The 24172-nt window shown below is 42.7% G+C and overlaps 1 protein-coding gene across 4 annotated transcripts in view; it reads right to left on the bottom strand.

Annotated features, from left to right (window-relative positions):
• C4H11orf24 (chromosome 4 C11orf24 homolog) overlaps positions 1 to 24172 on the bottom strand; it is a 52767-nt gene that overhangs the window by 3819 nt on the left and 24776 nt on the right. For 2 of the 4 annotated variants that reach the window (XM_030560717.1, XM_030560719.1), the window contains exon 2: positions 6907 to 7159. In XM_030560717.1, coding sequence (XP_030416577.1) covers positions 6907 to 7063 — 157 coding nt within the window. In that variant the 5' untranslated portion in view covers positions 7064 to 7159. Of the gene's footprint in view, positions 1 to 6906; positions 7160 to 16432; positions 16455 to 24172 lie in introns of those variants that run through there. The other 2 variants (XM_030560718.1, XM_030560720.1) reach the window with 2 other exon arrangements.

Here is a 24172-nt window from a genome sequence, read left to right as displayed (position 1 = left end):
AATCCCATAGTCTGTGAAGTGATCGCGACAGTGACCCTAAGAGTATGTTTACATTGCAATAAAAGTCCCACAGCATAACTGTGCCTGGCCAGGCTCAAGCTGGAGTCCAGGCTCACACTCCCTGAGGGGACAGGACCTTAAAGCGCAGGCTCCAGCTTGAGTCCAAATATCTACATTGCATGTTTTAGCCCCACAGTCCAACCCCAGATCAGCTGACCCAGGCTCTGAGACTTGGTGCCACAGGTTTTTTAACTGAAGTGTAGAATGTACCCTAAGAGCCTATCAATGCCCACTGGCAAAGGGTTCACCTGCCATGTAAGAGGAACTCCTATCAGGCCTGAAACTCTCTACACCTAATACATGGACATCATATTTACCTATAAAAAATGTGTAAGATATCAAAGGACAGCCGGTGACATACTGGCCATTAATATCACTGTGAAATGTATATATCAACAAAGAATTATGGATACTTACTGATAATATGCTTTTAAGTCTGTAACCAACTAAAGGGAGAAATGGATTTCCTTTCAGAAAAAGGGAGGACTAGTTATCTTTCTGTCTCTAATACAAATTGAGGGTGGCGATGCCAGAGGCAATGGACAGTTCACTTGCATTAGAGATAAACAGGAGAGCAAATCAACATGAAGACATGGAATCACAGGAAGACACAGGTTTATCCTGACTCTAGTGACAAAGACACTTTGGGGAAAACAGGGAGAAGAAAGAAAACATTTTGTTATTCCAATGAGAGGACAAATAATTCAACACTATTACCATTCTGTGAATGGGGTGGGTGACGCTGAAAGGTTTCTTTAGGTAAAAAGCTTCTCTTAGACAAGGATTGTAACCTCTTGAATTAAGTTTTAGTCTCCAGAAAATGTGATTATACTTTTATTTGTAACCATTTTCCTGTTTCTATTATCTCTGCTTAGTATCACTTAAAGAACAGATTAATAAATTTATTCTTGTTTTATCATAAATTCATCTCAGTGTTATTATATTAGATGGAGGTGTGCACCCTCAGCTAAGCCAAGTGTGTATTCTGTCTTTTCTGAGACAGCGGGCTTGGTATTTCTGCCAGCATCCAGTGACGGGCTGGATGCTGCATGGAGATGCTTTTGGAGGGTCCAGGAACTGAAATACATGAAGTAAGGCAAAGTGAGGACTGGTAGAATGTTAAGGAGTTTGTTTGGCTGGGAGCTGTAACACAGTATAGCAAAAGAAGAATTTGTTGGTGCTAAGGCAGAAGGGTAAGAGTGTGATTTACAGTTTTGGACCCCCAAGACAGTGTCAGTGACCTTACGAAAATATAGCCAAGTGAACATGAGAGGAGACTGTACAGGATGGCTGGCCAGAAAATGGGGAGTGCTTGGAACAAAGTCACGAGGGACCAGTCAGGCAGTGTCCAATTGGTCATTCAGAAGCCAATTACAGTGTACTCATTACTCCTAACAGAGTTCTGCACAAATGGCCTGCATTTTTCTGTGCCCTCCTCCGCTCAGAAAAAACACAAAAAGTCTGCCAGGGGACACACATCTCTTCCCCAGCAGCACATCTGTTCCAGTGTGCCTGGAGCAGCCTCACAGACGAGATGGAGAGGCTGGGTGTGCATGCCTGATCACCGTGGGGGGTGGGTAGGGGAAGCAGGGCTGGGCATACGTGTTTGTGTGCGCCAACAAGCGAGAGAGAAAGTGTGCATGAGAGAGAGAGAGAGCTCGCACCTCTGTCCCTCTCACTTGCTACTGCAGCTCGCTGGCATGGAAAAGTAGGGCTTTTTATTATGCACGAGGCAGATTAGAGGCAGAAATGTAGCAGTCTGCCTGAGTTAACTGATCTCATTCTCTGAGGCAGAAATGTAGCAGCCTGTCTATGTAGTAACACCGTTAATGTTCTTATTGTTAGTTAATGGTTTCCATTCTCAGTCAATTCCCCCAGGAGCATAAAACTGGTGAAAGTCTTAAGGCCCCTGCATTGCCAGAATGATGTAAAGAAGCCTTATTATAAATGACAGTAAGATAATACTCAGCTAGGAAGGTCTATGTGCTTTCTCACTTTTTCCAGTGCCAAAGTGACACAATGGAGTTAGATTACAGCTCAGGATTTATTTAAAAAAAAAAAAAAGAAAAAAAACACACACCACAAAGACAGAGCAAATAAAACATTTGCCAAGCAGTCAATAAAATGTTGGGACAATTAGAACCAAGCACTTCTCAAAGTACTTGGCCAGGTCCAGGACAACTATTAGAAAACTGTATGACTTTCATGTGTGAAAGTCTGAGCAATTTAAAATGATACTTTTTAAAAATTATTTGCTGGTGTTCTGTAATGTAATTTAAATGAAAATCCAGGATTCCAACTGGAATGAAGGGTATTAGTTACCAAGTGTTTGTAACTTAAGGTTCATGTGTTTGGGAAATGCTGACTAGTTAGTGACTTTTTTCTGTATTGTAGTTTAAACTAATTACCAAAACAATTGAAACTGGTGTGACTATATTGCATTATTTTGACAAATATGCAAAATTTTGAACTTTTTTGGCACAAAATCCAGTCAGGAGTAACTCATACATACTGCTATATGGAGTGATTCACCTTCATACGCTCTTAAAAACATTAAGTGTGAACAGGGGGAAGAGCAATCATATGCTGCATGTAGTGTGTTTTTTGTTTAAAGTTATCTCCGAAGTTACCGGTCCTCACCAAGAATTAAGACTATGGCAAGCTTGAAATTATAAAACTAAGCCATTTATGCTACCTGACTGCAAAAAAGCATCTAGAAAATTTCTTAACTTGTGGGGAGGGTGAATAAAAGCCTTTACATTCTTTGGCAGCTCAGAAAACAGCTCAGTGGAAATTCACTGAGTTGCCTGGAGGTTGGGGCATGCAGCATTTCTCAGAGTCAGGCCCTTACAACTCTAAGCCCTGCTTGGGCCAGAAACGACATCTTCAATTCAGTTGTATAGGACAGAACACACCTCAATGCATGGCAAATTATAAACAAATTGTATGCATCAGGACACAAGCTGTTCGTGGCAGGGGTTAGGAAGGAATTTTTCACCCTATATGTTATGTAAACAATTGGTCAGGTATGTAAGTTTCCCAGTCCTACCCTATCACCTGCCTTCGAAGCACCACCGAATACCAGGCTAACTGGACTGAACTGGTATCACAAATCCTGTAATACCTGTGTTTGGGGGAGGAAAAAGCCCCAAATACCCTAGAACATATTTTCTATCTCATCTGTATACTTGGTCAGTCAGTTACTGGAAATGACAAAAAAAAAAAAAAAGGGACATTCAAAGATATTTTAAAGGGAATTGTGCAGGGGGCAGGACCCAAGATCTGGCCCTCCACAGGACAGACCTTTCTTTTAAAACATTACATTCAAAAAAAATTCACCCTCTTAGACAAGGGACAGAACTGTGAAGATCTCTGCAGACAAGAAGGAACAAAGCTCGCAGGTGTGCAATGTGTGTGGCGAGCAAGGATGCTGGCTTGTGTGGACATGCTACGCTGTCCCTCCATTCTCTTGTACTGGGCAGAATGTCCCATAACTATGACACATTAGTTCCGTTCTTCTGAGCCAGCTGGGGATTGAAATTCTCTGAAATCCTGTGCTCCAAAACACAAATATTCCGTTTCAGCCTCAAGCTGGATAAAAACACCTCCAGAATTGTGCAACATACACAAGTCAGTCCCCTCCAATACCAATCCTTCCCACCAGAGTCGCTGGTTTTGCTTGTCCAGTACCTGGGAATTCCAGGCCCCGGTCTCCTTGCCAAAAGACGAGAGATTTCCCCATCATGGTAGCATTGCAAGGCATTAGCCTAAACCCCCTTGTGCTAGGCAGTGTACAAGCATATAAACAGACTGTCCTTGCCCCAAAGAGTTTACAGTCCAGTAGCAACTCTTCCCCAATGAAGATGCAGTTGTACTGGTTTAAAGTGCTTGATCAGTATAGTTTATTCCCATACGTGATGGGGAATAAGCTATACTAGTATAAATCACTTTCATACCAGTCTAACTGCTTCCACACTAGGGCTTAGAACAAGAGAACTATATAGGTAAAAGAAAATCACCCCTGAACTGGCATAGTTATAGTGGTCTAGCTTTTCTAGTTTAGACCAGGCCTAACAATACAGGTCGATACCTTCATGCTGCTAAAATCTCATGCTGTGGGGATTAAGTAGGGGACAGGAAAGGAATCCACCCCCTCCTCCAATGTATTTTGGATTTGGGATTTTTGGTCTTCCTCTGAAGCATCAGAGATGGCCACAGCTGGAGATGAGACACACTGGGTGGAGTGGGGCAGTGCTTTAAGATGGTACTGAGAATGCTCAGGATCTAATTGATAGCTATTTTCGGGGTCAGAATGGAATTTCCCCTGTCAGACTAGTGGTGACCAGAGTTTTTTCCCCCACCTTCCTTTGCAGCATATGAGTGAGGGTGACTTACCAGAATTATCTAGGTGTCTCTCACTAAATCAATTCCCTGCCATCAGAGGGGCCTCAGGCACTGGTGTGCCTTGGCCCCTCCTATTCTCTGCCTGTGACACACAATAGTTTAGTCTTCCGAGGGCTATAACACTTTAGGCCTAATTTTAGTTATTGGGGTTGGTGGGGAGGGGGGTTGCTGGCCTGTGATATACAGGAGATCAGTCTAGATGATGAGGTAGTCCCTTCTGGCCTTAAACTCTATGACCTTGTGCTCCCCTCATCCATTTGCAACAACAAGATATTGGGAAGAGTAAAAAAATAAATAAATTTAAACTAGGGAGGGTAGAAGCATAGAACAAAAGATGTATTTTTGGATATGTAGCTCTAGTAATGTCCTTAAAAATAACCGGTGAAAAGGAAGAGGGATTCATTCCTTTCTTTCCAGATCATCTTTCAGCACATAGTACATTCTGGCAGGAGCAGAAGTGACGGGGAAATCTGAAGAGCGTACACCATCCATCCTGCACAGTCACACTATGCCAGTCTCGTATGAGATACCAAACCAGCACATCTCTGATGGCACCATTGGTTTCTATAAAATTGGATGGATTAACCTTTCCCCAAAGCTGTGATTCAAAAAAGCATTTAAAAAAACACATGAAAGTACTTCAAATGCCAAGCATTCAAAAATCAGAAAGGCCCCCCAAAATCAGGAGACTGGCTTTAAAAAAAAAAAATCATGTTTTCAAAAATAAAGAGATCCAGAATTTAGTATTTTCCTTACAATTCACATTTGCCAGCTTTTCTCCACAGCCATGAGGGACAAACATTTCTTTAAATGAAACTGGGATTCTCATATAATCACATGACTCCAGGAGCAACAGGTGCTCTGTAAATCAATAAAATCAGCATGCAGGTGCAGTGTCCCCCCAGGTTGACAGCTAGAAGGGCAGAGGCCAAATTTTTCCAACTTTAGGGCTTAAGTTCAGAATCTTGTAAGTGGTTATTCTTAGTGTCATAGCACCTCCTGGTATTAGTTTGTTGCAGGGACTTGGCCTCTAGAACCTCCCACCCAGCCCAGCCAGTGGCCACTTCCTGGGCCCTGTGATCTTCTGTCTCTGTCCAAATCTATGGTCTGGTCTGGCATCTAGCCAGGTCCATTAGAAGTTCAATCCCCTTGCAGTTGGACATTTGGTTACCTTGGAAGTTCAAATAAATATCCAAACTAACAGTTCCTCTGCCCCCCTTTAGCTAAACTGAAGTTCTCTGCTTCTTGGCCCCCTACTCCTGGGCCCTGCAGAGCTCCTCCTATGTGGCTTCTTCCCAGCAGGTTTTCCCCCCACTCCCCAGGAACTCCAACAGCTTCCATCAGGGATTTCCTTACAGGCCCTATCTCAGTTCTTCTCTCCTCACCCCCCAAAATGAGCCTGACCCGTGTGTCTCCTCCAGCCTAACTTGCCCAAACCCTTCCCAGAGACAGAAATCTCTTAGCTCCCCTCTAGATTGAGTTCACAGTAGTTGGCCTCTCTCTCATACCCTGCAACTGGGGTCACTCATCAAGTCTCCATCATTCGCAGCTGAGGGATAGCTGTCCAGTCACATGCAAGGCTGAGCCCAGCTTGCTGGAAAAGGCCAGCCAGCCTGTGACATGCCTAAATAAATGGCCTGATTTTCAGATTTACCTGACACCTTTGAGAGAGGGAAGGGGGGGAGGGGAGAGGAGAGAAGAATCAAGCTACATACAGAATTTAGGTACCCATATTTGAAAATTTCTGGACAAAATGCATTTTCATGTTTCCCCAAGGGCCTAACACCCCAGGGAATCCATGTGTTAAGGAAGCTGAACTAGACCCTCTCAGGAACATGAGTATCTCACACACTGCAGCACTGCTCTGATACTTTACAAAGATCAAAATTTTCAAAAGTGATTTTTTTGGGCCCAAATGGAGACACCTCAAAAGGGATTGATCAGAAAATGCTGAGCACTCATCTTCTGAAAACCAGGGCCCTTTATGGCATCTCAAGTTATGTACCCAAAATATCACTAGTCAGTCACTTTAAATTGTCAATTCTCAGCCAAGCTAGTGCAGGGTTAAGCAACTAGCTTCTTTCAAGACCGTGAATATCAGTGAGCAAAGATTGCTCAACCAGCACAGCTGTCTGCTGTAGCAATGTTCGCTTACCAACATGTGGCTGCATGGTACACTGATAGAGTTAAGTGACCTCACACCAGTCACATGCACACTGCTTCTTATGGAAGTGAGAAAGGCCCTGGGAAATGGCTGTTCTGTTTTCAATTTAAAACAAAGCTGTCAGAAATTATTGAGCCACCACAGAACTGCATACAGAAGCCATAATTATAAATGTTTGTAAACAAATGGAGTAAAAAAAGAAATGGGGGGGGAGGGGAAGAGCCTTTTAAGAACATGGAAACCCGAACAGTTTTTATGCTAAAGGAAGACCAGCTCACCTGAAGGTGATACACCTCTAAAAGTGCATCTGCAATGCTTTTCACTGCTCAGCCGGTTTATTCGTATCACCCGAGCGCCTCTCTCCTTTAAGGTGGAAATTCTGTTTTCAGATATGCACAGGGAAATCAACAGGAAAAATACAACAGCAGTCCACATCTTGAAGGCTGGCCTTGGAATCACGCTATTCTTCCCTTAGAGCCTGTTGTGCAGGAGAAGCATTTGCCAGTTACCTTCAGGTCCTAAGCAACATATCTGTCAAACGGAAATATTCAAATTTATATTATATATATTTTAGATCAAGAGTGTACATTAAAGATTTAAATCATTCTGAACTCCTTTTCATCTGTAGATCTCACAGCATTTTACAAAGGGAGGCAAGCATCATTATCTCCATTACACAGATGAAGAAACAGGCAGACAGAGCGCATAAGAAGTGACTTGCCCAAGGTCATACAGGTCAGCGGAAGAGCGAGGACTAGAATTCTCATCTCCTTAGTCTAGCACTTTCCACACTGGATCATGCTGAAAACCACAGGAGACAGAAGCTGCAGCTCCTAGCTCATAGTTTAGGAATTAGGTTTCCAAAGGTCCCAAGTCAAGAAGTTTTAAGGCCCACACATGCAAAACGTGTGTACACACGGACATGAAAGACCTATTGAAAATGTAGCAAATTCCTCCCTATGTCATTTTAATCATGTCTGCAGGAGCTTGTATAACCACTGTTGAAGCAGGTCATGCAAAGGCTGGAATAGCACAGCGGGAGTCAATCACAAACCATATGAAAAAGGTGATGAGATGAAAACAAGTGAATTAATTCCAGCAAATGTATCAAGTTGTTAACTGATATCCCAAACCACCATCAAACCCATGGAAGCAGGCTAATCCAGGTACAAAGCTGCACATTGCTAAATTGTGGCTTTAGAGTCAGACAGGCTGGCGGGCAGTGTTCAAAACCGTGAAATTAAAAGAAAAACATGTTACATACATAGCCAGGAGGCTGAGCTCCACAGTTCAGGTCAGCTGTCAGAACCCACCCAAAGTTTAAACCCATCGTTTTGATTACTCCTTACACACACAGCACTGCTTATTTGGGAGGATAACTGCACATAGCCTCAAGTTTCTATCAGTTTGCCGTGTTTGTAATGGGAGGACAACATTGATGCTTTACAGGCCCACATCAAGCAAGATGTGTGGGTGTCTCAGGATGACGTACAAGCCCCACAGGAAACATGAGAGTGGACATGGCCACTGTGGCTGGATATAGGGTTACTTAGTCCTGCTAAAGTTCTAGCAACTTGGGTGAGACAGGAGAGGAGTAGAGGGATCTGGACACTTGACAAGTCTAAAATTGGCCCTGCTTTTACATCAGGAAATGCCCAAGAACAGTGGTTACCAACTGGTCGATCGTGATCGACTGATCAATCCTAGAGGATCTTCCAGTCGATTGCAATCTCTGGCAGCACAGCCACTAAGACAGGCTCCCTGCCTGCCCTGGTCCCATGCCACTCTCGGAAGTGGCCAGTACAGCCGGGGTCTCCCTCCATGCACTGCTCCTGCCTGCAAGTACTGCCCCCGCATCTCCCATTGGCCGGGAATGGGGAGCTGCGGCCAATGGGAGCTGCAGGGATGGTGCTTGCAGGGAGGGGCAGAGCGTGGAGCCACATGCTGCACCCCCCCGGGGCTGCAAGGGCATGTTGGCCCCTTCCAGGAGTGGCATGGGGCTGGGATAGGCAGGGAGCTGCCTTAATGATAAATGCTGCCTGGTGGGAGGCCACACCCCAAACCCAGTTCACACTGCATGCAGTCTAGCAGACTTTGCTCCACTATATGCAAGTGGACAATGTCCCTTCCCCCATTTCTAGTAAAAACAATAGGCCCTTGTCCAATACCTGTTCCCATTGAAGTCAGTGGAAAGATTCCCATTGACTTCTGTGGATTTTGGATGAATCACGCCCTTACTTTGTAACTGGAGTGATTCTGCTGCCTCAGAACTTGAAGTCTCGGAGGTAAGCCTGTACTTACAGAGAGTTCAGCATGGTCTAGACTGGATGCTTCCGGGGCTTTTCCCTACAGGACTTTCAGAGCCACCTTCCTCCTCCCTCACCTAAGCAAGTCACAAACATCTCACAGGCAGGTATGACTCCTCAGGTGGAGCTCTCTAAATGCAAACATATTCCACAAGGACTGTGTGGAGAGTGGGTATACCATAGAGGAGGATTATCTGACCATCTTACTGTCCAGTCAAAAGGGAGGTTTCCGCTGGATCCTGTTATGGTCATCGACATGAGTCTCTCCAATCAGTGCCATCCTTGCCGTTTAAGGATCTCTGAAATTGAGGATTCTGAGAAAGCACTGACCAGTGCTTACCAGCTCATTGTACCTATCCACATATTGCTACAGTGCACCTGTGGAATCTGGGTGCTAATTTTTATTGGCCATTTACAATTTTCAGAATCCTGCACAAGGGCTTAGATTCACCAAAACATAGGACTGGAAGGGACCTCAGTAAGTTATCTAGTCAAGTTCCCTGCACTGGGGCAGGACTAAGTATTATCTAGACCATCTCTGACAGGTGTTTGTCTATCCTGTTCTTAAAAACCTCCAATGATGGAGATTCTAAAAGATCCTTAGGTAATTTGTTTCAGTACTCAACAACCCTTACAGTTCAGAAATTTTTCCTAATGTCTAACCTAAATCTCCTATGGGAAAATCTAGCTCATTACTTCTTGTCCTGTCCTCAGTGGATGAGGAAAACAATTTATCACCCTCCTCTTCACCACAACCTTTTATGGTTTAAAGACCTCTCTCTCTCTGTCTTCTCTTTTCCAGACTAAACCCCAATTTTTTTTTTTCAGTCTTTCCTCATAGGGCACGTTTTCCAGACCTTTAATAATTTTTGTTACTCTCCTTTGGACTTTCTCCAATTTGTCCACCTCTTTCTCAAAGTGCAGTGCCCACGACTGGACACAACACTCCCAGTTGAGGCCTTTTTAGCGCTGAGTAGCATGGAAAATTTACTTCTCATATCTTGCTTACAACACTCCCTGCTAATACATCCCAGAATGACGTTCACCTTTTTTGCAACAATATTACATGGACAACTCATTTAGTTGGCGATCCACTACAACCCCCCAATCCTTTTCTGCAGTACTTCTTCTTAGCTAGTTATTTGTCATTTCGCATTTGTGCAATTAATTATTCCTTCCTAAGTGGAGTACTTTGCATTTGTCTTTATTGAATTTCATTCTATTTATTTCAGGCAAGTTCTTCAGTTTGTCAAGATCATTTTAAATTCTAATCCTTGTACTCCAAAGCACTTGCAACTCCTCCCAGCTTGGCATCCTCTATGAACTTTATAAGTGCATGCCATTATCCAAATCATTTATTAAGATACAGAATAGAACTGGTCCCAAGAGAGATCCCTGCAGGACCCCATTCAATATGTTCTTCCAGCTTGACTGTGAACCACTGATAACTATTAAGTATCATTTTCCAACCAGCTATGCACCCACCTTGTGGTAGGTTTGCCTAGGCTATATAACCCTAGTATGTTCATGAGAAGGTCATGTGAGAGAGTATCAAAAGCCTTACTAAAGTCAACAGCTAAACAAATCCCCACAACAGCCTATAAGGATGTAGGTCGGTAAATCTGATTATCCCCATTTTACAGAGGAAGAAGCTGAGGCATAGATGTGATGCAAATTGCTCAAGCCCACAGAGCAGTAGTCCAGTGACAGACAGTAAATTACTGAAACAGGAACAGAACTTGGGAGCTCTATTGGCAGGGCACACAGGCCCGGTCTATTTCTAAAACCAAGTTATGTCTCTGACATAGCTAAATCGACTTAAGCCCAGTGTAGACACCGGTAGGTTGATGGGAGAATTCTTCTGTTGACCTAGCTATTGCCTCTTGAGGGGATGGATTTACTACGGTGACAGAAAATCCCCTTTCATTGCTGCAGCAACTGTCTACAGTACAGCAGCACAGCACCTGCAGTTATATCCAAAGTCATAATGCCTTAAAATTCAGCACATATCAACATCTACCCCAGTTATACTGTGAGCCTGCTCAAGAGATGCAAAAAGCTTTGTTCTGGTGAAAGGTGCTATTTTGTGCCCACTGCAAATACATTTAGATCATCTGCAGTCATAAGGGAAAGGGGAGCCTGCACCTCTGATTTTAGCTGCATGCTCTTCTTGAGCTGCAGCCTGTAGCAGACAATGTAGCACCACGTTCTCTTTGTGCAAGCAGGTTTTACCCCTCAGCTAAGAGTTCACACTCTGGCCGGCCGTCCTGCTGGTTAGAAATATTTCTGGGACTGACTTGGCAAGAGTAGACTTGTTAGAGAAATGCAGCTCATGAGCCCCATCTAGTCTTGTCCCAAGAGAACTGCTCCTGCTTTCCATTTAGGATTTGCTAAGGCCCTGTTTATATTACGCACTGGTATAATGTTAGGGTGACCAGATAGCAAGAGTGAAAAATCGGGACGGAGGTGCGGGGTAATAGGAGCCTATATAAGAAAGAGACCCCAAAATCAGGACTGTCCCTGTAAAATCGGGACATCTGGTCACCCTAAATGACACTGATGTTGCTGCTCACACAGACCCATAATGTAGACATGCTGCATGAGTAAGCGCTGCTTTTTTTGCCCTCTTATTAAATTTTTTTTAAACAGGGAAAAAATACATAAACTTTTAATATATTAGCCATTTGCTATCAAATCTTAGCTACAGCTTTAAACATTGAACTATACAGAAAATGGTTAAAATATAAATCCATTTGTACTATATAATTTACAAACAAATTTGCTTATAAACATCCAATTAGTTAAAGAAAATTATTAAAAGAAGGAAGAATAGAAGCATAATTCAGGGATAGAGACCGAAAGGGAAGGAAGTGGGTAGAGAAGTAGGGCCAGGCCCATGCACTTAACAGGATCATTCAAATACTTCCAGGAGAGCACCCTATAGCTCTGAAAATTTTTCTTGGGTATTTCTATTATGGTTTAGAATTCTTTCCATGGTGGACAAGCTTACGATGTCTATGCTTCAGCCTTCAATTCCTGGTCGCTTTTTGCATTTCCATTTTTGTACATACTAATCTTTTAGCAATGATTAGTGCTCTGCTTAGCCAAAGTTTTTCAGATTTATTCAGCTTCCTGTGAACATTCATTAGGTTTAAAATTACATATTTAGCTAAAATGCAATTTTATCAGATAGGGAAAAAATTAACTCTGCTATTCAGTTCTGCCCAAAACCTATGGGTATAGGTGCATTCCCGCAGCGTGCGGGCTGGAGTAAGCCCTGCTTTGCATCAGAGTAGCTACACTGATGTAGTTATCTGGATGCAAATTTCTGGAACAGACAGGGTTTAGGACTCAGCTCTCTCTAGTCCCATCAGCACTGCTCTCTCCCGTCGGCTTAGAGCAGCTACATTAAAGAGCTTACAGTGGTGCAGCTGCATCAGGTCATTTTCCTAGCATGACTAGTAACTCAGTGCTGAGAGGAGGGAGTGTTCATCCTAATCCTGAATCCTCTGACTTCCAGTAGTTTTTGTCCCTACCTCAGCACTATAGCAACATTACAAAGGCAGTTATAGTTGCACTGAAATGTGCCTCTTATCAATCTACAATTTCATACATCAAACAGGCTTTTACAAACATCAGGAGTTTTTGTTAAGTTTGCAGAATTCATGCAGGTTCACAGATCATGGAAAAAGAGACTGAGCGCACAGGAGTACTGACACAGGTAAAAATAAATATAGCATGAAGAGCAAGTTTTACATTTTAGAGAGTCCCGTTAGTACTAATCAGTGCAGAAATGTAAGAGATGATATTTTATAAGTTCCTTACGGAAATGGCATTGAGAATGAATTCGTTGTGGAATAATGCATGCATTTATCCATTTAAATAGGATGGTAAAGAATAACAATATTCAGCAGTGCTGAGATTTCGTGAATACATATACAAAGAGGTCCCTTATTTTATTATTACAGATTAGGCTTCCCTGCTTTACTAATATTCTTGTAGCCACAGTAACTGATCCCCAAAGGGTAAACTTCTCCAGTTACACTATGGAAATGCAGACATATGAGCAATCCCATTGAACCCAAGATTTTAAGACCAATAAAGGAACTTTAATAAATCTTAACTGACCCAAAGACTAATGCATTTTAAAGACTAAATCAGCAAGCATACTTAATGACTAGAAACTGTTACATTAGCTTAATATAACTATTGGCCCCATAAGCGCAGAGACACTTAGTTTCCCAGACTCCGCTAAGCTACCCGAAGTCCCTCTTGCCACATATGACTTCGAATCCACTTCACTGCATCAGTCCCAGCAACCACATCACCGCAAATGAAAAAAATTGAGTGGAGAGAGGGAAAGGGATGTGCTGAGATGACCATGGGCGTAAGCTGAACCTCATTGGAGCCTGGAAGAGAACTCAATCCTACTAAACAAGCACTCCTCTGCCAGGGTATTTTAAGGCCATTACTGATTAGCCTATTATTGGCCAGCAGAGGAAGACAAGCTCCAAAAGTCAACTAAAATCAAACATGCCTGGTACTTGCCCTTACTTTAACAGGCTCTTAAGGGATCAGCTAACACTAAAGGAACGGTATAGCAGAGACAACACTCTGCCCTACCCTACAGAACTCATAGTTAACAAGAACCATAGAAGACAGCTACTGACCCATAGCAAGATTTTTTAAAAAGTGACTTCTTATTCCGAGCGCCTGTTTTTGGTGCCCAGCTTGTCACATCTCCAAGGGATGGATTTTCAGAGGGAGCGTAGGTACTCAGTGCTTTCTGAGAATCCAACCCCTTTAAGAGGTCTCAAATTGGGCACCTAGACATCGCTGAAAAAATCTTGTCTTAGGCCTACCGTGTGCATCCATTCCCCCAGTGCATGATTGTTCCCTAAGGCACATTATCCAGCATTTATTCCCCATCCCCCCAAAAACACGAAACAGGAGAGACTTGGAGGCAGATCCTTTGCTGATGTAAGTGGGTGTGGTTTCACTAAAGTCAATGGAGCTATACAGATTTACATCACCTAAGGATGTGGTCTGTACCACATACAACTCACTCCCATTGATCTCCCTTGTCTGTATATATTTCCTCACTTTCTTTGTTAAACATTAGACTTACTAAGACCACTATTGCCATGATTCAAGCTCAGTTTTATTTAGCACCTTAAAGCTCTCCACAGATCAGAGAAGCCATCCTAATCACCATCCCTTCCAAAATAAGAATTCATAGCAAGTTACTGCAAATTAGCCTTATGTCAGCAGGAAGACTGTTGAAATGGATACCATTAAGGGTATGTCTGCACTTCAAACTAGAGGTGTAATTTTCAGCCTGAGGAGACGTATTCCGTGTCAAACTCTGCTTGACTTAGCCTGCTAAACAGAGAACTGGCTAGAAAATGTGTTTTCAGGGCACAGAAGCTATTTGGCAAAAACAACTGTGTCAAACAGATAAGTAAGGGTTAATAGAACAGGAGTACTTCATGTCTCTTTTGCCTGTAAAGAGTTAACAAGATCAGCGAGCCAGGCTGTCATCTGACCAGAGGACCAATCAGGGGACAGGATACTTTCAAATCTTGAGGGAGGGAAGTTTGTGTGTGTGCTGTTAGTGTTTGGTTGTTGTTCACTCTGGGGGCTCAGAGGGATCAGATGTGCAACCAGGTTTCTCTCCAATCTCTCCGATACAGTCTCTTATATGTCCAGAATAGTGAGTACTAGATAGATAAAGTGAGTTAGGCTTATGGTTGTTTTCTTCATTTGCAAATGTGTATTTGGCTGGGAGGAGTTCAAATTTGTATTTTGCTGAAAGGATTTTAATTTGTACTTGAATACTTAGGCTGGGAGGGTATTCCCAGTGTCTATAGCTGAAAGACTAACATATTCCATCTTAAATCTACAAAGATAATTTTTACTGTTTTTTTCCTTCTTTAATTAAAAAGCTTTTCTTGTTTAAGAACCTGATTGTTTTTTTATTCTGGTGAGGCCCCAGGAGACTGGGTCTGAATCCACCAGGGAATTGGTGGGGAGAAAGGAGGGAAGGGGGAGAGAAAGTTTGATTTCTCTCTGTTAGGATTACTCTCTCTCTCTCAGGGAGAGTCTGGGAGGAGGAGAGAGAAGGAGGGGAGAAGGTGCATTTTCCTCTCTGTTTAAGATTCAAGGAGTTTGAATCACAGTGATCTTCCAGGGTAACCCAGGGAGGGGAAGCCTGAGAGAGGCAACAGTGGGGGAAAGGGTTTACTTTCCTTGTGGTAAGATCCAGAGGGTCTGGGTCTTGGGGTTCCCCGGGCAAGGTCTTAGGGGGACCAGAGTGTACCAGGCACTGGAATTCCTGGTTGGTGGCAGCGCTACAGGTTCTAAGCTGGTAATTAAGCTTAGAGGAATTCATGCTGGTACCCCATCTTTTGGACGCCTAAGGTTCAGAGTGGGGAATTATACCATGACAAACTGAAAACAAAAATTCTAAAAGTGTCACTTCTTCATTCCATTTTGAAAGTGTCATTTTGATTAGACATTTGAAACATTGTTCGACTCAATTAAGATCTTCTGATTTCTCATTTGGTCAAGAAAAACCCGAGAATTCAGTTTTAGTTAGAAATTAAGACTGGTCATCAAACCAAAAAAGAAATGATTCGCTCAGCTCCTCTCTGTTTCTCTTATTTTCTTTTAAGTGCTAGTTTAACTTTAACTCTGAAACAAGAATAGTTTTTTCCTCTTAAGTTATTGCTATGTATTTACAAGCTTAACGCCATTTTAAAGTTGCTTTGCTTAAGAAGTTACAATACTCCTTTTAGATTTTATAGCCCTTGTGCGTTTACGGATGTGACACGATATGGCCCAGGGAATACAGCTCATTTATTTCCCAATCCGGAGAGGAGATAACCAGATGCAGATGCACATTAATACAATCCAGAAGACATTTTTGTAATTCCATATCAAATATCAGAACCACCACCTAGTTTTTGCCTCATCTTGTCCAGCACAGTCCCACAAGGCCAGAAAGTGCTTCACCGTTACTTACAGCTCACTCTTGAATTAATGGCTACCAGTTTCGATTATAATCGGTGTCCCCTTCCCCTCCATATCTTCAGAGCCCAGAGTCCACACAGCTCCCTTGCATATTCAAAGATTCCTAGACGATTTACCCCACGGGGTGACAGCCAGGAAAAGCACCAGCTTGGTCACCAGAGCAGCCCTTGAAAAAAACTCCTCTCCTATTGCAGTTATGGCTGTGCAGGGAGAGTGCGAACACTAGCGCTCCTGTCAGAAAACAAGCTTCCAAAGATCAAGACAAAACACTCTTTGGGTATTAATGCTCTATCCCATAAGCTTCCCCAAAGACATTTAAAACACTGGGCTAGGAGTGTAATAAAAAAATGCAGAGATTACATTTACCATCTACAGCTACAACTCAGCAGGGAACAAGCAAACTGAAAAACCAGAATAACTTGGAATCAACAATTGAATGACTTATGACATGCAGTGCACACATTACCAGACAGGCCAGAAGTACGGCTTGCATGGTTTAAGAAACGCTCCTCCCCTGCTGCTCACTTTCCTGCACTGAACCAAGGAATCTGTGCAATAAATAAATAAAAAATAAATAAAGTGAAAGGAAGGCAGATACTAATTATAACTATTATTTCAGGCCAGTTTTTATTAGGGTGGTGGTGGAAAAGGGAATCTTAGAAAGGAAGATTTGCTTTGTTTCAATCACCCAGGCACCAAAACCATATTAACTGAATAGCTGCCAATTAAGCAGGTGAAAAGCATTGGTCTACTCTATCTGAAGATTGGGAAAAGTGGGCGGAGCCCAGAAAGGCCATATAACCCAGATAAAGAAAGTCTGGGGTAAAAACCAGGTATAGTGATTCAGGTGATAGGTACAAAATGAGACTAGGAGACACCAAGCAGAGAACTTCAGACAGTGCCTACTGCTCTGAAAGCCTGATCAAGGAGTCGAGGAATGCCACCTAGAGAAACTCTGCCCAGACGCATGTATAGACTAGAGAATGGAAAAAAGGCCCCACAATTAGAGAACCTCCCTGCTGAGCTTAACCCCCTGGGACTGAGAGCTGGCCATCTTCTCCAGAGCCAGGAGGAGGCTGAAGAGGCATACTAGTGATTTAAATGGAAAGGGAAAAAGCACTTGGGTGGGGCCTTTTTTACAGCCTTGAAAAATATTAATACAAATCAACTTGAAGGATGACTTTTGGAGAGCTATAGGGGTGTGCGCACGTACATACTTTATTTTGGAAAAAGAATGCCCAGAGCAGAGGTAAATCAGATGGACCTCTGAGTCCACAGGACTCAATTAGATACATGGAGATGGAGGAGGAGGAGGAGGAAGTGATGCGAGAAGATGGCTAGGATTTATATCAGTGCGAAAATATTACTCTGGCCATGATTTATATCTACACTGGTACTTGTCAAGTGAGAGTTATAACACCCAAAATGTAGCAACAGCACTAAGACAACTGGGTTGGGAGCTGAAAAGAGTGCTGTTTTGTTACTGTGTTTTAACTAGCCAACCCTTACAATCTCTTTTTCAAAACATTTCACTACAGTAAATGAAGAACCCTGCCCCACAGCAAGTAAACAAATATAGTTTGAATTGTGACTTCACCATCTCAGTTAAAAGGCTCAAGAGTGACTGGAAAAGTAAAAGCCTGGTTTGGCTCAGAGTATATTTACTGCACACCACCAGACCAAGTTACATCACGGTGTGAAAGGCAGCTTTATGGCTCCTGCAGGCTTCCTTAATTTCTGAAATAAGTTCATAGCAAACAAAGAGGTTGCTCCTATAAAGTTCACTAATTAGACTTGCAAATAAACACAGTGTTTCAACCTAAAGGAAGGGCATAGCATTGCACAAGGCTGAGACGCTACTTTAGATTACAGGGCAGATAAATCGTTATTGGTGACCATGCATGCAGTTGCTGATCTACAGCTGCCCCAGGTCTGGAAATTGTTCCTTTAACCAAACTTCCTGCACTGATCCGGCATTCTGGGGTTAGCAATGTCTCCTATTAGCTTTTATCAAGAGCAAGTATTAATCCTGGGAAAACCAAAAAATATAGACACACATGAACTTCCCCTGGTTACCTACAGCTAATCAAAGCCAGGATGCACTAGGAGTTTGGCGCCACCAATAATATTGATCACCTTTTTAAGTGAGAAATTGTCATTTTGTGGGAATGGTTCAGGATCCTTGGAATTCAAATATGTTCTGCCTAGAAAGTTTTCTGGACTTTATCATTTGTTTCTTATTATATAAAGCTATTATTACACCAAGATACAAGGTCCGCACAAGGAACCTGCAAACGTCAGATGGTGAGCACTGCTCACCATCTGAAGAATGCAAAATTGTTTAGAAAGAAAGGAGGAGACTCTGGAAGCTCATTCTTACCTTGTGTTTAACTGCAGGCCACCTTTCTGAAGTAGCACTATGGAGAGTCTGGATAGACTTGTGATGAATGCAGCACACTGGGATTCAGGAGATCTGAGTTCACTTCCTGGCTCTGCCACAGACTTCCTGTGTAACCTTGGGCAGGTCACTTAATCTGTGTGTCAGTTCCTAATCCATAACATGGGAATTAATAATACTTCCTACCTCGTCTGTTCAGATTGTACATTTTTTGAGACAAGAGACATCTCTCACTGGGAGTTTGTACAGCAGTGGAGCTGAGTAAATCACTGCTGAAGAATTTTAGTTGGAAGCACAGCCATGAACAAGATGTGTTCAGCACCATTTCAGAAGCCATAGATAAAAACTTTATTGACACTGGGAAAAAAACCCAGCAGGGCAGCAAAACCACTGATGGCAATTTTTGCTAAAACTCCTTAATGGCTTTAATCCACTTCAGCCCATTACTAGTATCAGCTCAGGGGGAAAGGTTATGGAGAGGAGAGAAGGGATCTTTTCAGCAACAGTTCAAATTCCCAGTGCAGACAAGACAGGCTCCTTACAGCAGCCTTTGTATCATGTTAACTCACAGCTGGCTATAAATTCCAAGTATCAAGCACTTCTCTGTCATTTCAAACCCCCTTTACTCCTCCACTTCAGTAAGAAACAGTTAAGATGCAGATGTCCATCTGCAGTAACTGTGCATCTGTTGACACTCTGCACCCAGCACAGATTGACACTGTTTAGATGTCATATGCTATGGAGCGCATGCTACAAGGTTCCCAGTGATCAGGGAGACGCTAAGCTCACAAAAGGAAGCCTGTCTCAATTTTCCCAGTGGAAGCACACACCAGGGCCTCTCTCTCCATTCATGTTTTGAAACTGGTAGACGTCTTTCACAAGGACACTTACTCTAAGCAGGCAGAGATTAACAAAGATGTTGTCATCAAAGAGACAATTAAAAGGAACTACAGGAGTAATAATGAGGTCAGTAGTCAAAGGGCAATATGTAGCCTCTGATATGAATTCCTCTTCCCCATCACTTTAAGCTATCAGTGAAATTCTCCTTATTAAGGAGAGGGGAATGAATGCTTTCAAGCAGAGAGTTGAGAAATGGTGCTATTAGAACTTTCACTCCTAGGTCATGATACATCAGCCAGCTCATGTTGTTGATGACTGACAGTTATCGCCATCAGATCAACCTCCAGGGCTGTGGCACGGCAAATAAAAAGACTGGCAACACGCAAGAATCAACTCCATGATCAGTACCAATGGGCAAACTTTGGTAGTTTGCCTCAGCAGAGAGAGCAAAGATGGAATGGCCAATGAAGAAATAACTCCTCTTTCACTCCGTGGTTTTGTCTCCATTAGGAAATTTAACAACATTTAAACACCATGTTTAGCAACTGAATTAGCTAACAGGATGCTGACCGGTCAGCGCAGACAAGGAAAAGTTGTGGTCAGCATTACGTCAGCTAGCCAACGGCTAAACCTTTTAGGACCAGGCACTCAAACTATGGTGATATAAAGAACTTGAATAAAATCTGACTCTTCCCTACATCAATCATTCAGTCATGGTCAGCTTGGTATCAGCTAGTCATATGTACTAAGAGCAAGGTGACTAATTGAAACCAATCTGACCACGAAAATATGAATACTTCCCTGACATTGTCTTAACCAACCTATGGAACTCACTGCTGCAAAATACTATTGAAAGAAATAGTTAGCAAGACTCAGAGGATTTAGACCCACACATGCAGTAAAATACCTTGTGTACTTATTCTAGCTAGGAAAGAATTACAAGAGCTACAAACCATGTATTGGGCACAAACTGATCACAAGCTAGGGTCAGGAAGAAAAGCAGGCTCTCCTCCCACACGTTCTTTTGAAGAATAACATTACACAGCTGACTGAGCGCATTATGTAGGGGTTTTTGCATTCCTCCAAATCAGTGGGCCTAGCCATTTGCAGCAGGGAGGAGACCAGACAAGACCAAACACTGGTCTGTCCTGATATTACATTTGTGATGTTTCTCTTGTATGATCTGTCTCCTCCGAAACATCCCCAGAAAAGATAAAGCACATAATAGATATGATTATTATGAAGACTGACTGTCTTTCCACAGAGATTATCCCACCAAGAGAAAACATTTTAATTAAGTTGCTGTAAATAATTATTTTTCTCATGTGTGAAACAGCTGCTCTGGTTTGCCATGAGGTCTCTGCCTATGGCTGAGCATCTGAATCTCCCCAACAGTCTGCACGACAGACTTGCCACTTTAAAGCCTACTAAAATGTTTATAGCAATATTATTTGTCTATTAGGTGGAGCCAGCTGGACAAACAGGATTTTGAAAGTCTTCCTTAATGGAAGAACATTGAACACATGCCAAGAAAGAAAGGTTAGCTCAAAGAGGCACTTGTTCAGTGCACTGGGTCCCAGAGTGTCACCAGAATTCACATCTGGCCCTCACAGGTGAGAATCACTATCCTAGAGAGTAAGGGACAAATCACTGTCCACAGACAGATCACAATACAATTAATAATACAATAAATAAAGGTGTCTATTCCTGTACTTCCTGGAGGTTTAGTTAGTGTCTACTGAGAAGATTATACAGGCCTGTAACCAGAGCTGATCCAGAGAACAGAAGGGTGTGATGTCTGCCAGGTGCTAAGATATGGGATGTGGACCTGAGACTAAAGAGGATCCTAACAAGAGCAGGAAAGAATCCACTGATTGTCCTACATGTGGAAACAAACGGTACAGCTAGATTCTCACTGGAATGTATCAAGGGAGACTATGCCAGACTGGGGAAGACACTTAAGGAAATGGAGGCTCAGGCGATCTTCAGTGGGATTCTACCTGTTCCTAGAGAAGGGCAACAAAGGTGGGATGTACGGCCACTGGGAGGCATTCATGGACAGGGGACTGCTCTCTCAGGATGGACTTCACCTGAGTAGGGAAGGAAATAGACTTCTAGGATGGAGGCTGGCACAGCTGATTAAGAGAGCTTTAAACGAGGAATCTGGGATAGATGGTTGGGAGATGTCCAGGTAATCTCCATGCCGGATTTTAACATTGAGAGGAAAGAAAATGAAGTAAGAAAGGATACAGCCATGGGTAGGAGAATGGACATAAAGAGGAAGGGTAGTGTAGATACCAGTTTAATAGGCAATACTGGCGGTAGAACGTCTATGCCTAATTGAGTAAAGAATGTGAGCGAAGCCAAACAGCAAAAATTAAGATGTTTGTACACTAATGCAAAGAGCCTAGATAAGAAAATGGAGGAACTAGAGTTATTAGTGCAGAAAGTGAAACTGGATATTATAGGGATAACAAAAATATGGTGGAATAGTAGTCATGACTGGAGTACAGGTATTGAAGGGTATGTGCCGTTTAGGAAAGACAGAAATAGAGGCAAAGGTGGTGGAGTAGCATTTTATGTCAATGAAATAAGAAGTAACGGAATGAATAAGAGTCTGTCTGGGCAAAAAAATCACACTGGGAAAGAAAGCTACTAGAGCCTCCCCTTAGATAGTGCTTGGGGTGTGCTATAGACATCCGGGATCCAATTTGGGTATGGATAGAGACCTCTTTAATGTTTTTAATGAAGTAAATACTCACGGGAATTGTGTGATCATGGGAGACTAACTTCGCAGATATAGACTGGAGGACGAGTGCTAGTTAATTATAATAGAATAATAGAGTTCAGATTTTCCTGGATGCAATAGCTGATGGATTCCTTCACCAAGTAGTTGCTGAACCAACAAGAGGGGATGCCATTTTAGATTTGGTTGTGGTGAGTAGTGAGGACCTCATAGAAGAAATGGTTGTATGGGAAAAACCTTGGTCCAAGCAATCATGAGATAATTCAGTTCAAACTAAATGGAAGAATAAAACAAAAATAGATCTGTGACTAGGGTTTTTTATTTCAAAAGGGCTAACTTAAAAAAATTAAACTTAAGGATGTGGATTGGACTTGAAGAATTTGTTGATCTAACGGCAGAGGAGGCCTGGAATTACTTCAAGTCAAAGCTGCAGAAACTATCAGAAGCCTGCATCCCAGAAAAGGGGAAAAAATTCATAAACAAACATTGTAGACCAAGCATCTCAGAGAGGTGATTAAGAAAAAGCAGAACGCCTACAAGGAGTTGAAGATGGGAGGGATCAGCAAGGACAGCTACCTTATTGAGGTCAGAACATGTAGGGATGAAGAAAGAAAGGCCAAAAGCCATGTAGCACTGGACCTTACAAAGGGAATGAAAACCAACAGTAAAAAGTTCTATAGCCATATAAAGAAGAAGAAAACAAAGAAAGAAGAAGAAGTAGGACCACTAAACACTGAGGATGGAGTGGAGGTTAAGGATAACCTAGGCATAGCCCAATATCTAAACAAACACTTTGCCTCAGTCTTTAATGAGGCTAATGAGGAGCTTAGGGATAATGGTAGGATGACAAACGGGAATGAGGATATTACCACATCCAGGGTAGAAGCCAAACTTGAACAGCTTAATGGGACTAAATCAGGGGGCCCAGATAATCTTCATCCAAGAATAAAGGAACTGGTACATAAAATTGCAATTATTGGTTGATCACAGGATGACTGAGCTGCCAATGTGATATGGCCATAAAAAAAGCTAATGTGGTCTTGCGATGCATAAGGCGAGGTATTTCCAGTAGAGATAAGTAAGTGTTAGTACCGTTATACAAGGCACTGGTGAGACCTCATCTGGAATACTGTGTGCAGTTCTGGTCTCCCATGTTTAAGAAGGATGAATTCAAACTGGAACAGGTACAGAGAAGGGCTACTAGGATGATCCGAGGAATGGAAAACCTGTCTTATGAAAGGGGACTCAAAGAGCTTGGCTCGTTTCGCGTAATCAGAAGATGGCTCTCCATAAATGTATCAGAGGGATAAATCCCAGGGAGGGAGAAGAATTATTTAAACTCAGTACCAATGTGGACACAAGAACAAATGGATATAAACTGGCCATCAGGAAGTTTAGACCTGAAATTAGATGAAGGTTTCTAACCATCAGAGAAGTGAAATTCTGGAACTTCCAAGGGGAGCAGTGGGGGCAAAAAACGTATCTTGGCTTCAAGACTAAGCTTGATAAGTTTATGGAGGGGATGATATGATGGTATAGCCTAATTTTGGCAATTAATTGATCTTTGACTATTAGCAGTAAATAGGCCCAATGGCCTGTGATAGGAGGAGATCTGAGTTACTACAGAGAATTCTTTCCTGGGTGTCTGGCTGGTGAGTCTTGCCCAGATGCTCAGGGTTTAGCTCAGGGATTCTCAAACTGGGAGGGGTCGTGAGTTTATTACATGGGGGGGTCACAAGCTGTCAACCTCCACCCCAAACCCCGCTTTGCCTTCAGCAGTGATAATGGTGTTAAATTAAAACCACTTCTTTATATATTTATAAGGGTGGTCGCACTCAGAAGTCTTGCTATATGAAAGGGGTCACTACTAAAAAAGTTTGAGAGCCACTGGTTTAGCTGTTTGCCATAATTGGGGCCAGGAAGGAATTTTCCTCCAGGGCAGACTGGCAGAGACCCTGGGGGGTTTTCACCTTCCTCTGCAGCATGGGGCAAGGGTCACTTGCTGGAGGATTCTCTGCACCGTGAAGTCTTTAAACCATGATTTGAGGACTTCAATAGCTCAGACATAGGTTAGAGGTTTGTTCCAGGAGTGGGTGGGTGAGATTCTGTGGCCTGCATCGTGCAGGAGGTCAGACTAGATGATTATAATGGTCCTGTCTGACCTTAAAGTCTATGATTCTATTCAAAGCCAGAAGTTCCAGCTGCTTAAGTCAAGCCTTCCT

Source organism: Gopherus evgoodei, chromosome 4, assembly GCF_007399415.2.
Source record: "Gopherus evgoodei ecotype Sinaloan lineage chromosome 4, rGopEvg1_v1.p, whole genome shotgun sequence".
Classification (NCBI taxonomy): Eukaryota; Metazoa; Chordata; order Testudines; family Testudinidae; genus Gopherus; species Gopherus evgoodei.
This window is presented reverse-complemented; position numbering and strand designations above follow the sequence as displayed.